Below are 16,699 nucleotides of genomic sequence, written 5' to 3' on the forward strand. Positions count from 1 at the left end.
TCCGGTATGATTAGTTAGGTAAGGTTAGGTTTGTTTATACTCTATCTAGGTAAGGCAAGGTTAGGGTTTGTTGTGCTTGATATGGGTAAAGTTAGGTTTGTTGTGCTTGATATGGGTAAAGTTAGGTTTGTTGTGCTTGATATGGGTAAAGTTAGGTTTGTTGTGCTTGATATGGGTAAAGTTAGGTTTGTTGTGCTTGATATGGGTAAAGTTAGGTTTGTTGTGCTTGATATGGGTAAAGTTAGGTTTGTTGTGCTTGATATGGGTAAAGTTAGGTTTGTTGTGCGTGATATGGGTAAAGTTAGGTTTGTTGTGCGTGATATGGGTAAAGTTAGGTTTGTTGTGCTTGATATGGGTAAAGTTAGGTTTGTTGTGCTTGATATGGGTAAAGTTAGGTTTGTTGTGCTTGATATGGGTAAAGTTAGGTTTGTTGTGCTTGATATGGGTAAGGTTTGGGCGACTTGTTGTGCTTGATATGGGTAAGGTTTGGGCGACTTGTTGTGCTTGATATGGGTAAGGTTTGGGCGATTTGTTGTGCTTGATATGGGTAAGGTTTGGGCGGTTTGTTGTGCTTGATATGGGTAAGGTTTGGGCGGTTTGTTGTGCTTGATATGGGTAAGGTTTGGGCGGTTTGTTGTGCTTGATATGGGTAAGGTTTGGGCGGTTTGTTGTGCTTGATATGGGTAAGGTTTGGGCGGTTTGTTGTGCTTGATATGGGTAAGGTTTGGGCGGTTTGTTGTGCTTGATATGGGTAAGGTTTGGGCGGTTTGTTGTGCTTGATATGGGTAAGGTTTGGGCGGTTTGTTGTGCTTGATATGGGTAAGGTTTGGGCGGTTTGTTGTGCTTGATATGGGTAAGGTTTGGGCGGTTTGTTGTGCTTGATATGGGTAAGGTTTGGGCGGTGTGTTGTGCTTGATATGGGTAAGGTTAGGGCGGTTTGTTGTGCTTGATATGGGTAAGGTTAGGGCGGTTTGTTGTACTTGATATGAATATGAACCGCGGTTGCATTTCGAGAACTGCTGTTACATGCATGGTACACCCTTTGTTTTGAAGAGTATTATCTCATTGTCTTTTTGAAAACTCCGAGGAGAAGCTGAAAAATCGTGACCGTAAGAAAAATATATACTTTTATATAAGAGAAAGAGATATGTGACTTTTAGATGGGGGAAGGGGGGAGGGTTCACGGAGGAAGTAACATACGTGGGCGAAATTTTGTAAGTTACCCCTTGGGTAAAATTCCGAGTTTTGGGTCGTTTTTTTTTTGAAACCCGGAAGGGAGAAAGAATTGCGGGGTCGTCACTCGAAGAATCTCACTGCACGGAGATGTCTTAGAAAGATATATACAAAGTAGTGACTTAACGGTTGTAAATTGTTTGCCGTGTCCTATAGTATATAGCTCAAAAGTGATACGCTACGCAACCAAGACATTGCTTTTTCTTTCTACAAAAACACAAGTTTTTCTTTGGGTAATAAATGTCCTCCTGCGTGTATGGCCTTTGGAATTTATTGCCTCCATCGATTGTATAAAGATTATCTCACCGGGAAAAGTAGTAGTGGCCTTATGATGGACAGTATCTTTTTTTTCTTTTTTTAGAAAATTGAAAATGATATCCCATAAGATTTTACTCCTTTGGACCCCAATTAAAAATACAAAAACCCTCTGTTAACTTAATCACGAGAGAAATGTAATTAAGGAAGTAATTTAGCCTATATAATTAAATTGTTTTATATACCGGAAGTGGTGCTTTGCCAGTACTCGAGAGACTTTGGTCCTATAGTCTAGGGAATATTTTTTAAAAATGCATGCGGCCGAAGATGTTTAGATCTAATTTCTTAAATTAAATTGCATCATGACTGGAATCTCAATGCATTTTTTTTGTCTTCTATCTTTCCTAAAACTTTGGCGTTTCTCTTTTTTTTTTAATCTTCTTTGTTTTACACTAATTACTTCTTAATCACCTAAGATTATCCCATCGGAAGAAAATTAATTATTTAAATTTAATGAATTAAATTCAAGATTAATTACATTCGAAAGGAATTATTAAGAAAAAAACGGCTTAGAAATTTAAAACTTTCTTTAATTATATTTTACTGTTTTATCTGTGACGTGTCAGGAGGTTTTTACGTAATTAGTTACACGAAGTTAATTATACTATTTTAATCACCTTGGTTCTCTCTAACTCCTTTCTTATTGCTCGCTTCCGTTTTCAAAACCTCAATATCAATATTTGGAACTCTTTTAATTGTTTTCTAGTTATAATTAACTGTTTCTAATTTAAGTTATGGATCAATAAATGAGTGTGTTCAGCTGGTCTTTCCGGTACGCTTAGCTGAACGCACCTTGTCTAAGTAGAAGTAATTCCGCAACGCTTAATCTCCTTTCAAATAAATATTAGAAAAAAAGGCGACATGTTTTAAGGGATATGTCAGTCTTATGTCCGATAAAAATAGATTTGGTGACGTGTGACATCTCGATCATTGTTCATTTGTTCGCCTTATTACTTGTTAGGAAACAGCGCAACGGGGTACTTTCTTTTTTATTTTTTCTTTATTTTAAGCTAGTCACTGTAACGCAGGCACTCGCTATTAAAAGCCTGAGAAGTTGTCAGATTTTTAATGAGATTGTACAAAGAGTATGACCATAAGTTCGTAAGACAATGTTCAATAAGTTTGTCACTGGTTACAAACTGGAGCATGTCATGAAGTGACGCAGGTCATAGATTCTCGTAAAGCGACGCCTGGTGAGGCGCAGTCAAAGGCAGGCTTAGTATAGACTAACTATTAAGATGGACTGCAAAACTGAGTGTAGTCAATTCTGGCGTCGATCTTGAACTAGCTCTCAGTAAGTCACTAGCATTACGAAGTGCAGGTAGAGACATACTTATGGAACGTATCTTATAAACTTGGGAGTTATAGTGCGAACAGGGTCGTCTAGACGCGCGCGTCTCCTTTTTTAGAAAAGTATATAACAATATTTTTATTTCACTTTTTATATTTCCCGCTGCACCGGCGTAATATCGAGCTAACAACCTTCCTAACGGTTCATAATAAGGGACACTAAGAGAGTCAGTGTTTGAGAGATATGGGCGGGAAAAACGCGGCCGTGGCTTCATTTCCGAGGGAGAGATAGTTTGATATCGCTCGCGCAGCCATTCCACCAAGTGCCGCCTATTAAGGCCCGTTTACACGTGAGCGATTTTCGCCTAAAAACATTGAACAAAAAATCTCTCGATAACTTTTCTAGACTGTTTTCACGTTAGAGAAAATTTTGAAACAATAGCCATGCAGAAAGAGCCACGCAGCGAGATCGGTTTAAGCGGTTTTGATTCTTTCCCTCCACTCGTTTCAGCCATTTCAGAACCATTTCTCTACGTCATAACGGCGCTAAAGTTAATTAGCCAATAGAACTTTTATAAAAATTGGCACGCGCAGTTTGAACTCCCTCTCGCTCGAGAAAATCGCTTCGCATCTCACTGGCGTGAAAACGGGGCTTGAAAAAGAGGAGATGCTGATGGGGAAAACACCGCACCGACTTTATTAAAAGCAGATGTTACCGGCGAGCAGATAATTTCTTAAAAATCGCTAAAGGGGTCATGCCTCGTCGCGCGCTAGAGCTAGAAAACTTATCTTATAATGGCTACTTGATTTAAATGGTTTGGCACTCGGTTATTGCTTTGATTTCATCCCCTATTTTTTATTTTAAAAATAGCGAATATTGGAACTACGCGTTTATCTGATGCAATTTTCAAGAAGATGCCAGCGTTTAATTTACAGGAGCTACTACATGTTAGTTTGTACTAGTAGTCTTTGAAACGGGTAAGGCATAGTAAACAATTTAGGGCCCATAGGAGTAACTGCTAAATATTTATAAAACTTTATTATATTTTAATAGTTTATCTATCTCTTTTCATTTTTATTCGATTTTAATTCGTAATATTTCAAAGGTTTTGGAGAGAAAAAACCCGCTGAGTTAGGTATAGTCAGAAGTGAGATGAGACTAGAAGTACTGAGCTAACGAAATTCTTCACTCGGCGAAAGTGAATATTCTTGATAACACAAGAACGGTTGGCCCTCTAGTAGCGGTTTCTGAATTTTCCCTCCAAAACGTGAGACGCTCGCGGTGGTAGACGGCCGAACTAGATTCAAGGAGCCGCGTCCGTGTTCGGCCGCTTTAGGTTGAGGGGAAGGGGGTAGGAAATGTTTTTGGAAGTTGGAACTCGACCAATTTTTTCTCAGTAGTGTAGGCGCGTGGGAAGCGGCATAAAATCCTCAAATTTGTTCACTAGTACCAGGATCTACTATCAATGCTAGAGCCCTTCACTTCTAGTCTCATCTCACTTCTGATAAAAGTAGGTTTTTCATATCACTATATTAATCTTTGATGTTTTGAACTTATTTATTTATTTGATCCCTTTGTCCTTGTTATTGTATTCCGTTTTCCGACTGTTAGTTTTGCTAGTTTTCCTCAACCATTTATTTTTTGGAGCCTTGATCGAGTCTAGGATCATGAACGCGTCCCGCCAACGACCTATATATCCAGATTTTTATTAAAAGTCAAACTCCGCCGAGAAGATGAGGACGGCTGCGAAAATGCAAGATCTTATATAGTTTAGCCCTATCTATGATGACACAACGGTGATAGTTGAAGCGGATTTATATGTAATGTTAAAACGCGTGGAGAATAAAGTAGTGTTAGCCTAGTCGAGTGTGTGTAGGTAGAATGAGGGGGAAGATGCGAATAGCGTCTCGCTTACCCCTAGGGATCGAAAGCAGTCACCGTCTTAAACTTTTAGATTTCTCGGCCTCGCTTTTCACCTGCTTTACGCGTTATGTTAGGAGATTATAAGGAGAGTGTACCGGGTGGAAATTTACGGTGTTGACCAGACTAGATACTTTTATAGATTGTTTATGAACATTTGTGAATTTTCTCTATAGGAAAGTCATAGGAAAAAAGTTTTCTTTAATAAAATTGGTTCCCTATATTCTATAGACGGGCCTAATAGCCTTTGGGTTTCGATTTTCCGCCATTTTTAAAAATGGCGGCCCGAAAACTAATAAAAATGTCTCGGGGTGTTTCTGATAAGTCTAAGGTCATGTTCTTTGGGTTATTTTGAGTCCAAAATGTTCTGTGACATTTTGCCACCCGGGACACTGTTTTCAAGTTAAGATTGGATGCAGTATTTTACGGATGATCCCTTAAATTTAATTAAGTGAATGCTAATTTAATTAAGGGGTCATCCCTAAAACTCTCAAATCATAACTCGAAAACAGTGGCCCTTGTGGCAAAATGTCATGATAGATATTAAATTTTCGACTCAAAATTGATTTCCCAAAGAACATCCCCCTTAATTTATCGCAAACTTACCAGAAACACCCTGTATATATTTATAATATCCTTGTTTGGGGAGGAATAAGTAATGGATGGAAAGTTGTACGTACAAGAAGTACAGGGAACATACTGTATATTTAAGAATGTTCTTATCTTTGGTTAACTGACGCTTTCAAAGGCGTTGAAGCGAATGAGCCCCTTTTCGAGTCTCCAGTAAAGTCAAGTGTAAATGGAGTCAAACTGTTTTATAATATCAAATCAAATACACCACTTTTCCTGAATATCATCCAAGAGCGGTAGAAGGGATCTTTTAGATTCAATAGCGATGTAAAGTGACGTTGTATAGTTTCCTGTTTATACCGTGCAAATACGCAAGTTTGCACAAACCGCTCGCGCCAGTCTTTTTCAGCAAGTCTTTTCTCTTTCCCAAATCCACGTAAACATACTCTTGGTCGTGTATTTTTGTTGTCTGTTTATTGAAATGCAATTTTCCTGTGGCGTTTAAGTATCCCTTGCTAATTCTTGTTTTCAATTAATAGTAAGTTTCTCTATTAATATTCTCATCTACTCCTCTTCTTATATTCTATCTGGTGTAGACAAATCTTTAATTGATTTAATTTTTTATTGTTTTATTTAAACTCCAAAGTCAAAGTTTTTCGAAATTTTCTAATTACAAGGCGGAATGAGATTTAGTGCTCTTAAGGCTCGTTTTCATAGAAGCTAGAAAATTCGAAAACGCTCACGCTTCGCGAGTTTAAAAACGCGCGGGTAAAATAAAAAACGCGCTCTCGAAAGATGTCGCGCAAGCGTTGTCTTTCCTCTTTAGCCTATTTATTTTCATAGAAGCGTGAAATTGTTTTTGTCGGCTTTTTCTCTCCCGCCTCCACGGATTTGTTTATAAACAAACATGGCGAAGTCGAGAAGGGATCTTCTTTTGAGGAAGAAATTTATTTTGAACTGGCTGTATTTGAGAAATAAAAGAAAATTCACATACAGAAAAAAGAGATGGTGGGTTCACCCAATCTTGATGAATAGAAAAAAAGAGGGATACTTCGAAACAATGGTAAGAATTCTCCATGATATGTTAAAACACAAATAAAGGAGCAATGTTAAATAAAATTATTATTTTAACCTTATAGATGGTTTGCATGAAGAAACATGACCCTTTAAAGTTTGGAAATTTTACAAGGATGTCACCAGAAAAATTTGAACAGTTACTAAGCTTAGTTTCAAACTGTTTGCAAAAGTACACATTAGCGAGGCCAGCTCTATCTACAGCTCATCGCTTAGCTGTCACATTGAGGTACTATGTTTTAACATGATATTTGTGTTTTTTCTCAATTATCTATGATTTTACTAAAGGTTTCTCGCAACTGGTGAGAGTTTGCAAAGCATTGCCTATGGATTTCGCCTAGGCGTCACTACTTGTCACAACATTGTCAAGGAAACGTGTCAAGTTTTGTGGGATGTCCTTCAGCCACTTTACATGCCTACACCCACAGTTGAGAAGTGGAAAAAGGTTGCTCGGAGTTTTGAGTCCTCTTGGAACTTTCCCATGTGCTGCGGGGCAGTCGATGGGAAACATGTTGCTGTTCAACAACCGGCAAAAAGTGGCACACTTTATCACAACTATAAGGTAATGTTTAGTTTTGATATAATTTAATTAGATTTGTGGTTAGGCATGTTTATTATTTTATAGGGCTTTAACTCTATCGTCTTAATGGCTGTGGTGGATGCCAACTATCGGTTTTTAACTGTGGATGTTGGGGCTTACGGGTCGCATTCCGATGGGGGAATTTTTAAAACCTCAAAATTTGGTCAAGATGTTCAAACTGGAAAAGTGGACTTTCCAGACGACAGCTACCTTCCAAACACCGATATTAAAGTTCCTCACGTTTTGCTTGGTGATGAAGCCTTTCAATTGCTACCAAATTTTATGAGGCCGTTCCCAGGGCAAGGGCTTGACACTAAACGAAGGGTTTTTAACTATCGACTGAGTAGAGCAAGGTATATCTATTTTTAACTTACAAATCGCAAAATACTAAATTCGAATAATTTAAAGGCGTTGTAGCGAGAACGCGTTTGGAATTTTGGCGTCGAGGTGGAGGGTGTACCGACGACCTTTACTTTTTAAGCCAGAAAATGTTGACAGAATTGTCAAGGCGACAGTCGTGCTTCATAATTTTTTAATGATGGAGGACTCAGAGAAGAGAATGGAAAATATTGAAGAGGAAAACCAATACTGCCCTAAAACACATGCAGATTATATCGACGCTGCTGGGAACACCCATTCAGGGCAATGGCACGAAATTTTAGAAGCAAACCCTGCCAGAGGACTTTTGGATATGCCTGCTACTTCAGCACGAAATTATTCAAACCAAGCTGCAGATGTCCGAATGGCATTTGCCAATTATTTTGTAACGCAACAAGGAGAAACACCGTGGCAATGGGATTTACTAAGATTGAAAAGGCCTGTCTAAATAAAGAGAACACATTAAACTTTTAAAAACGACTCCAACGCGAGGTTTATTTATCACAGTTAACATCTTTTTAGAATAATACAAATAATTTCACAAATATATCAATAGATTTAAGCAGAATTTAGTCTTCTTTCGCTTCAAGAACGAGAGAAATAATTTTAAATTCTAGTTTCGTTCTTTTTTGGGGTGGAACTTCGTCGAGTATATCTGCCAGATAGTCTGCGAATTTTTGTGATTTTGATCGAGTTCCAAGTTCCCTAAAAAAAACTCAATTTAATCTCTCAATGTTAATTTTAAACATTGAGCTGTACAATGGTTTAGTTTTTGTTTCCAACAAATCACAATAAAGAATGGCTCGAGTGTTATGAGGTACCTTTCTGAATTAATATGTTAACTTAATTTGTTGCACTAAACTGCGCCAATGTACACCATAATGCTCTTTTGTTTGTTTTTACTTGTTAATAAGGCACATTTCCTTCAAAAGTTCATCGTCAACATTTCGTTTGCTTACAAATGTCCTTTTTTGTTTAAGGGGGGCTCTTGATTTGTTATTGTTGCTCAAACTAGAGTAAGCCCCATTATTTTCATCGCCTGATTTGGTGCTAGGACCTTCAATCATCTCATTTACTTCTTCAACCACACAATCTTGTCCGTTATCATCTACAATCACAGTCTGAAACACCTATTTTAAATTATTGCTAACACAATATGAGTCATTTATTTAATGATGATTTTTACTAACTTGGGAAGTATTTTCTTGGCAATCCACCACATTTTGAGCTGAATTTTCACCAGTGCTCTCATCTTTTTCCTCTATAGGCCCATAATTTGTGGTGGTGCTATGAATAAATTTTTGATCAGCAATAACGTCTACGTGATTAGTAACTTGAAAATTAGTAATTACTCTCTTCTTGCAATAACATCTTTTAAGAAAAGTAATTGTTGAAAAAAAATCCATTTAACATTTTTATAGTCCTTTTCCCTTTTATATTCATCGCCACTAGTTTTAATTGTGATTGCTTGGTAAATGTTTCTGAATTGGTCCATTAAACTTTTCCAATATTTTTTGCATTCATCCTCTGTTGAATGTTTAAATGTAAATAAGTGTTTAAGTACACTTAACTACTAAACATACTTGTTAAAGTAACAGCAAATGCCACTTCTTCCCAAAGAGAGTCAACAAGATCTCTATTTCTGTAATCTTCGAGCCTTCTGTTCCAGAGAGGCTCTCTATTTTTTATTTCGTTTATTAACTTTTCTTTCCTGTCATTCTCTACCCTTCTTTCTTCTTCTCTTCGCTCTTTTAATTTTTGTTTTAGTTCTTTATTATTCAGTTTTGTAGACATTTTTAAAGCGGAATAAAAGCCAGCATAAACTTAAGCCTAATGTTCTCTCCTGTTTGAATCTCGCGGAATTTTTTGAGCTCCACCTCCAATAAATAGTGATTGGCCAATTCAATACCACGTGACACATCGAGAACGCGTTCTCGCTTCGCTTTAGCGGGAAATATCTATTCAAAGCTGATATCGTTCTAGCGCAGCTTTCGCGCTTTAGCAAAGGCTTTTCTATCTAAGGCGAGCATTTCCATCTTAAATGAAAATGGTCTCGCTATAGCTGGAGCGTACTTTTTTCGAACGTTTCCGCTTTCGCTCGAAATTTTCACGCAAATCGCGCCTATGAAAATGAGCCTTTAAGGTCTTAAACCGAAGAAGAAAATTACGCTTGCTAAAATTTTAATTGAAATTGGATTTAATTGGTAATCTTGCCTTCTTTTAATCTTTGTCAATTGTTTTTTTAGACTTTGTATAAGAGTAGACTGGAATTTTAAAATTTATACTGAATCAGTAACACTTTTAATGGCTTACTTGTTTAATTATAAGATTTAATTAATGATCCGTGTATTTACGGTATTTTTTCGTTCGAAAAGTTTTCTTTGGGGGAGCCGACATTTAGGGGCAAACGTCTCCATGTATTTTGTACGAGCGCCTGTAGAAATGTTTTACCCGCGGTACACTGGTGTTCACGAAAAAGCAAACTTACAGGGGTTTATTGAAAATATTTGCTGTTAATTTTTTCAAACTTATTTATAACACCATGAGAAATTAATCAAATCAGTACAGTAATTTCTCTAGAGTATGCAAACTTAAAGTATACGCTTTCTTATTGAGTTAAGAAAGTTAAAACTTTATAAATGTATATACATTTATTGCCGGTAAAGAAACCACCATAAATCCGGAAAGTTTTCAGTTTTAAAACCCAAAAGAAAAACCAGAAGAACGCCCATTTTTTGTTTCTTTTCTCTGTTGGGGGCTTTCAAGTTCAATCTCATTATTCGCGAATCCAGCCAGCCAGACCCCCAACTCTCTACCCCATAATTGAATTCAAATGGCACCTTCTTTTAAAATAAAAGAATTCCACAGAAAACCCTTAACTTTAGAGGTTCTAGAAGAATTTTTTATTCTCCATCTTAAGGGTCCTTCACAACAATAAAAGTTCGTCTTTGGAATATAGTAAACCATGGCATAGATACCGCTATTGTGCCCCCCTATATCCTATGTTAATTTCTACTCGGTTTTTGTGGGCAGGGCTTAAGAGATATTCGTCACGCGTCACAATTATAACGGCTTTCAACTGTGATTTTATTGGTTGTTAGTTACTTAAATTTAAGGGGTTATCCGTAAAATAGTCAAATCCAACCAATCATTATTGACCATAACATTCTCATTTTTCAAAAAAAAAAAACCTTGATTAGGGAAAAACCAACGAAAGTCAGAGAATTTTGAACTAAATATCTCTGGTAGCACTTTCTCTGTACATTTTTGTCCGCCCTCTATAGTCTTAAAATACAAATAATTAAATTTTTTAAAGGCAATAACGATGTACATACCAGCTTTCGTCGACCCCCGTTTTAACATTACCAAGTATACTTATTTGTGAAGGCGTCTTTTACATTGGCCACGAGAAAAATCTAGTGAAAGAAGGGTTTTATATATCAAAGCTGCGAAGTACCGCTTGATATATAGCTTAATCGATCTAATGCTCCTATAGCTGGAAATATTCTTTAAATTTTTTTCCGCGGGATGGGAATCTTGACAGCCTTGATATGCAGTGGGGCAAGCTTGATTACCAAGGTTTTTGGCTTGACTCCCGCAATTCGGGGCAAAATAGTTGTAATTACAAGTTTTGAAATACTTTTTTTCTGAAGAATATTTTTCAGACCGAAATTATTACAATTTCAGATAGTTCTAACGTTTAAAACTCTAAAACCAACAAGAAATTGTTGTTGATATTATATGGTAACCTTTGACCTCGAGCATTCTTGAAATCACGATGACGACCTTTGAAAAATGTCTTTAATTAAATGAAATAATTTTTGTAATGGGTTAAATTATACTTGACTTATTATTGGCTACAAGTCAACTGACGTCACCAGTTTAATTAGTCAATTTAATTATCTTAGAAATTTAAATTAATTATTTATATATTTTTTAATTATCGTCCTTTATATAAACTTATTTTGCATTTCTTCTTAACATTCCAAAAATATCCCGTTTCTCCTCTCAAATCTATACTTTTCCCGATATTTTGGGTCAACTTAAGTTGTCTCTTAACTATACAGTTGCATCGGAACCTGCAATCCCCTACCCGTACACTTAATGTAATAAAAGTTTAGCTAGAAAATATTTTTTCTCTCCCTCACGCTCTTCATAGTTCCATAGTTTATTCTTTTTAAGCGTAGAAAATACCGTGTACAAAGGCTTGCTTCTACTTCTAAACACGTACGCTATATGCTTAAAAAAAGGCCTTTTCTAGGCCTTGCTTGAAATAAATTCTCAGGAGGAAAAATATTGTTTTAGTAAGGCTCATTTTTACTAGGTTTGGTATGGAATTTTTTGGTCACCCAGAAAAAAAAGGCGAAATATTTTTGGCGTAGCTTTGTAATCGAGCTACCAGACCCTTACTATAACCCCGTTCCTTTTTTTGATAAGGAGAAAGATTCTTCGCTTTTGAAAAGTTTTTCGATAAGAAAATTGGTTTAAAAAGCGCTACAGATTTAGTTTTTATATAGTTTAAAGGGATACTGAAAGTATAGTCCTTCAAACATTATTTTTCCAACTTTATTCTCATTCCATATAACTTTCCTTATTTATCAGGGTTCATATAACTTTTGGAACGTTGAATGAACTTTATTTTTCCAACTTTACTCTCAATCCATATAACTTTTTTATAAGTTCAGCTAGCTAATTGGACCAAGTCATCTTGCGACTTATTGCCACTTATCTAACGCCTTTACAATGCATAGAGGGGTGGTGGCTAGCCCCTATGCCACAGCTAACTTTCCTTATGTTTCAGGGTTCATAAAACTTTTGAAAGGTTGAATGTTCGGTTTTAACTTGAGAGGTTTTGCTCAATTAATGCATTTAACAATTAAAAAAGACAATCATATAGATTTTTATTTTAACCCAAGGTTGTTTTTTTTTAAAAAAAGGGAAAACCAGCTTTTCAATTTTCGTGTCTGTATTCCTTTAAATATTGTATTTCATTATTAATTCATATATATTTTTTCCCTTTTTCTATTTTAAAGGTTATTGTATGGGAACATTAAGTGGAAAATTTGATTCGTTCATTGGATTTTTATCAAGTAAAGGTAAGGCTAATTTATTTTTAAAATATTATTACTGGGAAATATCTATTCAAACATATCGAAAATCGTTTTGAAGCTCTTCAAATGGAATATACCTTCTTAAAATTATCCCCACTTTGACTAAAATTATTAAATAAATATCATGTCGAGTGAAATTTAGCGCGACATTTGATAAAAATTGAGCACCGATGTGACAATCGTGCCACAGGAATTATTAATTAGGCCATTATCCTTTGTAATTATTTTATCTAACGAAAAATAACCAGTGGTTTCAATCGTTATTAGCGTCGTCGATATACTATTTAAGACTAAATCGAACTTAATTATGGTTAATTAACACACTATTTGATTATCAAATATCAACGTCGTATTTTCCAATATACTATAGAATAGGTAATTTCATCTCGTTGTGAATGGCTTAAAGTGTCTTTGAATTCTTTCTATTTTCTTTTTCTAGTCTAGACTGTAGTTTCTTGAAAACTTCGCAAACTTATAAATATCTTTTCTTCTTTCTGATTAAACGCGGTGTTATTTGTATGTTTTGACAAACTTAAGTCTAGAATAATGCCATTATAAGCCTATTATATAAAGTAATAAAAATTCCCCCAAAACCCATTATGAAATTCGCCGGAGCTTAAATAATAATTAAGCAATCCTATCGCGTAGCCTATAATTTTATTATACATACATATATACATATATATATATATCAACGTTCCTCGAAGTCGTGGTTAAGGAATTCAAATGAGATTTACAAATAAGCTTTTTCCTTCATTAAAAATCTTTCGCAAATCATCCAAATGCTTTTGACGTACCACGTTACTTAACCGTTACTTCAAATAACCCTGTTTATAATTAAAATCTTAGGCAATCTTATTTCAACAACCAACGAGGTATAAGACACGATTGTCATTTTAAACCGCTTCTGATTGTAGTCTGTAAAACACGAGTTCGTATGGGGTAAAATATTAATCTAGGTCGGGGTTAAGGCATCCCTGAAACAAAAACAAGTCGGGGTCACACACGTCGGGATATAAGACAACGTCGGTTTCAGAATCGTAGAAAAATTAGCAAAAATCTTAAAATTTTTGGTAAGGAGATTATTATGTAACTAATAGCGTTTTCCTTTGGGTCCTCGCGGAGCGCTCCCAAGGAGCAATAAAAATGGTAGTAGTAGTTTCCAGCTTCGTTAAAGACTGTTTTTGAAGAATAGGATCTCCTAGTTTTATTCCTCCATGGGAGCGCTCCGCGAGGACCCAAAGGAAAACGCTATAAAATTGCACTAAATTCCGAGCTATACACATCATAAAAGAAAGGGGGGGGAAGAATGCTGGTCCGCGATATGGAAGATGGTGAACTTTGACCTCTGTTATACTGTAGTCTGCTTAATTGTCCCCCTCTCTCTGCTTTCTATAAGGAGAACTTATTTGAGACGAATCAGACGATTATTTTTGGATGAGCTCAAGAAATAATTTCCTAGTACTAAAATCTAACCCCAAAAGAAACCCCCCTACTACATTTTACATCTCAGGTACCGGGGTCGGGGTCCCCGTACGAACACCGCGCAGCAGGATTTAATCTTTTTCATTTTCTTCATCCTGGATGAAGTTATTTTTTTTTCTTTCTTGGTGTGTGGGAGGTTTTTTTTTTTTTTGGTTTGTTTTCGCTAAATTCAATTTCATTTGTCAGTGTTGCGGAAAAAAGCAATTGCAGTGTTACCACCTTCTCTATAGCTACCTCTCTTAGTCCTACCAACCCTAAGTAGAAATAACCTTTCTTTAAACTTAGCCAGGTACGTTTGACCCCATTTAACCCTTTTGGTGGCGGTAAGAGTCTGATATTTCAAGCAACATAACTACCATTTTTATTTAAGGAGTGTAATATCCATGGAAAACTGGTTTTCCCATGGTAATTTCGGTCCCTTTTAAGATATAGAAACGTGTATTACCATTACTACTTGCCCTATTAACCTTTGACCTAGGAAAGAACTTTCCATTAGTACCGCGCGCCGCAACTCAAATTCATTAAGCTGTAATACCGCAATTTACACATTTCCGGGGTTGCCTATTTTTTATTTTATTTTATCAAATGAACACCCTATTATGGTTAAGAGTTAGATGAGGTCCAATTTATACTCCGGTATAATAAGTACCCCATTCTTAATTTAACATCTCTCGGTTCGATATGACGTCATCCGGGCTCCTTTTATCCCACTTTCCAAATTGGGAAAAGCCTTTCTTTCTTTCTCCTGTAGCTCTAGATCAAGCAAATTCCCATCAGTAACAGGAGCCAGGGAATATATATAGAGTAACAGAGAGAAAAAAGGGAACATTACATTTTGAGAAAAAACAGAAACAGAGAGATCCGCTAGAGTTAGATGAGGTACGATAAAAGTGGAATAGGGTGATGGGGGGATACCGGAAATTCCCTATTTATCTCTCAGCCTAAACTCTGTAATATCTAACATGAATTTACTTCAATGTCACGTGAGTGGCTCGCGCCTAAACTCAAACTAATGGTATAGAATTTTTAATTTTAAAGATAAGTATTTTTGATACCTCTTATTTACCCCCCCCCCCCACTCCACAGCGAGTTCTTCAATATATCGAGTGACCTTGATATACTAGATTTTAAACTTAATTGCATATATCTCCTTTAATATTGTAGATATAAAGATGGTTCCGATTGATACATTCATTATTTTATACGATCTTTCGATTATATAATAAAAAGAAAACCAAGAACTTTATCAATTTCAAAATTTTAGCATTTACTATCGATTCTTGATGTTTTAAGCTAAGTTCTTTTCAATATTATTAGGTAAAATTTGATTGATTCATCATCAATCTTGGGTCATTTTAAACCCAGACTCTCGTGGTTCATTCTATAGTTTTTATATAGTATAATAAATATAGAAACTTTCTTTTTCCTCGATGTACATCCATTGTGTTAAAGGGATGTTAGTTTTTTTATTTTTTTACTTCCTCTATTTCTAAGTCTAGTTTTTCTAGCTATTTCCCCATAGGCCAGGAACCGACCCGAGTTGGCCTGGCTAATGTAAGCCATACTTTTTTACTCTGTCGGTGTATTGTACTTTGCAGATATGGAGGTTCAAACCCTTTTTTTTAACATTTTCTTTTAGTTTGTTGTTATTATTATTTTTTTTATAAAGAAAATAAGGCTTTCAAAAAGGATATTGACACTACAGCTCCAGGGTGATGGGTTTGGGAATAGCTGGGCTATTTGTGGATGATGCAGGGTACAATAGTCTGTATGGTGCTTCTTGTAAGTTTGTTTTAAATTTTAGCCAGAAACTATAACAGGGCTGCCACAGTACCTGGAAATCCTGGAAAAGTCAGGATATTTAAAAATGGGCCGAAAAGGTCAGGGAGAAGTCAGGGAATTTTAAACGTTTCAGCAAAGTCAGGGAATTTGATTTTAGTGGGTAAAATTTCTGAGGATAAGTCTTTATTGAAAGAGTAATGAAAGTTTCTCCTCATCCTCTCTTAACACAGAAAACTCCAGAGCAATCCTTAAAAATGTCTAGAATTGTTTTTATAAAGTAAATTCCTTTTAAAAAAATCCCTCAGACGGTTATTTGTAGGTAAAATGTTTCTTAATCATTTTGGTGCAACAAATACATTAGAAAACTTAATGTAGAGAGTTTATTTAATTATAAGCACTTAAAACGTGCTGTAAACATGTACACTTTCGGCCTTTTTTAAAAAGGTCAGGGAAAATCTCAGAAAAAGGTCAGGGAATTTGGTTCTGAAAATTCCGTGGCAACCCTGTATAAATGACGTATTTTTAATAATAGTACCTAGAACTTGGGTACCAAAGTTCATATAGTTCCAAACTATGGAACTCATTGTGGGTGGAGCAATCACGTACGTCAGTTTGTTCCTGATTGAGAATTGGGCAAATGAAACGTGAATTAGGTTCCAATAGCAATAGAAAAATTGCCTTAAAAATGTGCCATTTTTGCTTTTTAATATTATTTATTAAAGTGTTTCTCGTTTAACAGCGCGGCTATTTATAACCGTAAAAGGGGTTTAATATTAAATAACACGACATGATTTGATCCGAAACCTCAACTGTTAGCTTTTCCTAATCCTATTAAGTAACTAATGGTGTTAATTGTCTAACGCTTAGTTCGGGGGTTATAAGGGTGTTCAATCTGGGGCCCCATTATAAGCAAACCCCCAATAAGCCGTAAGGTCTCCCCAGGCTGCCATTTACATAAAC

At 35.9% G+C, this 16,699-nt stretch overlaps 1 protein-coding gene and 1 long non-coding RNA gene across 3 annotated transcripts in view; one reads left to right on the plus strand and one right to left on the minus strand.

Annotated features, from left to right (window-relative positions):
• LOC149623401 (uncharacterized) overlaps nucleotides 1–16,699 on the plus strand; it is a 46,808-nt gene that overhangs the window by 11,967 nt on the left and 18,142 nt on the right. The window contains exon 2 of the long non-coding RNA XR_016374917.1: nucleotides 12,395–12,457. This is a non-coding gene — a long non-coding RNA (uncharacterized LOC149623401). The remainder of the gene's footprint in view (nucleotides 1–12,394; nucleotides 12,458–16,699) is intronic.
• Nucleotides 7,824–9,496, minus strand: LOC149623402 (uncharacterized). 2 transcript variants are annotated; one of them, XM_089852615.1, is made up of 5 exons: nucleotides 8,945–9,496; nucleotides 8,714–8,888; nucleotides 8,552–8,648; nucleotides 8,265–8,482; nucleotides 7,824–8,066 (listed from the first exon to the last, which is right to left on the minus strand). In XM_089852615.1, exons 1-5 carry the CDS (start codon nucleotides 9,153–9,155, stop codon nucleotides 7,931–7,933), a joined length of 837 nt encoding a protein of 278 aa, XP_089708741.1. In that variant the 5' UTR covers nucleotides 9,156–9,496; the 3' UTR covers nucleotides 7,824–7,930. The 2 variants fall into 2 exon arrangements, with proteins under 2 accessions (XP_089708741.1, XP_089708740.1); XM_089852614.1 differs by having other exon boundaries at nucleotides 8,265–8,491.

Source organism: Phalangium opilio, unplaced genomic scaffold (assembly GCF_054372755.1).
Source record: "Phalangium opilio isolate 3A_F unplaced genomic scaffold, DU_Popi_V2 ptg000113l_1, whole genome shotgun sequence".
NCBI lineage: Eukaryota > Metazoa > Arthropoda > Arachnida > Opiliones > Phalangiidae > Phalangium > Phalangium opilio.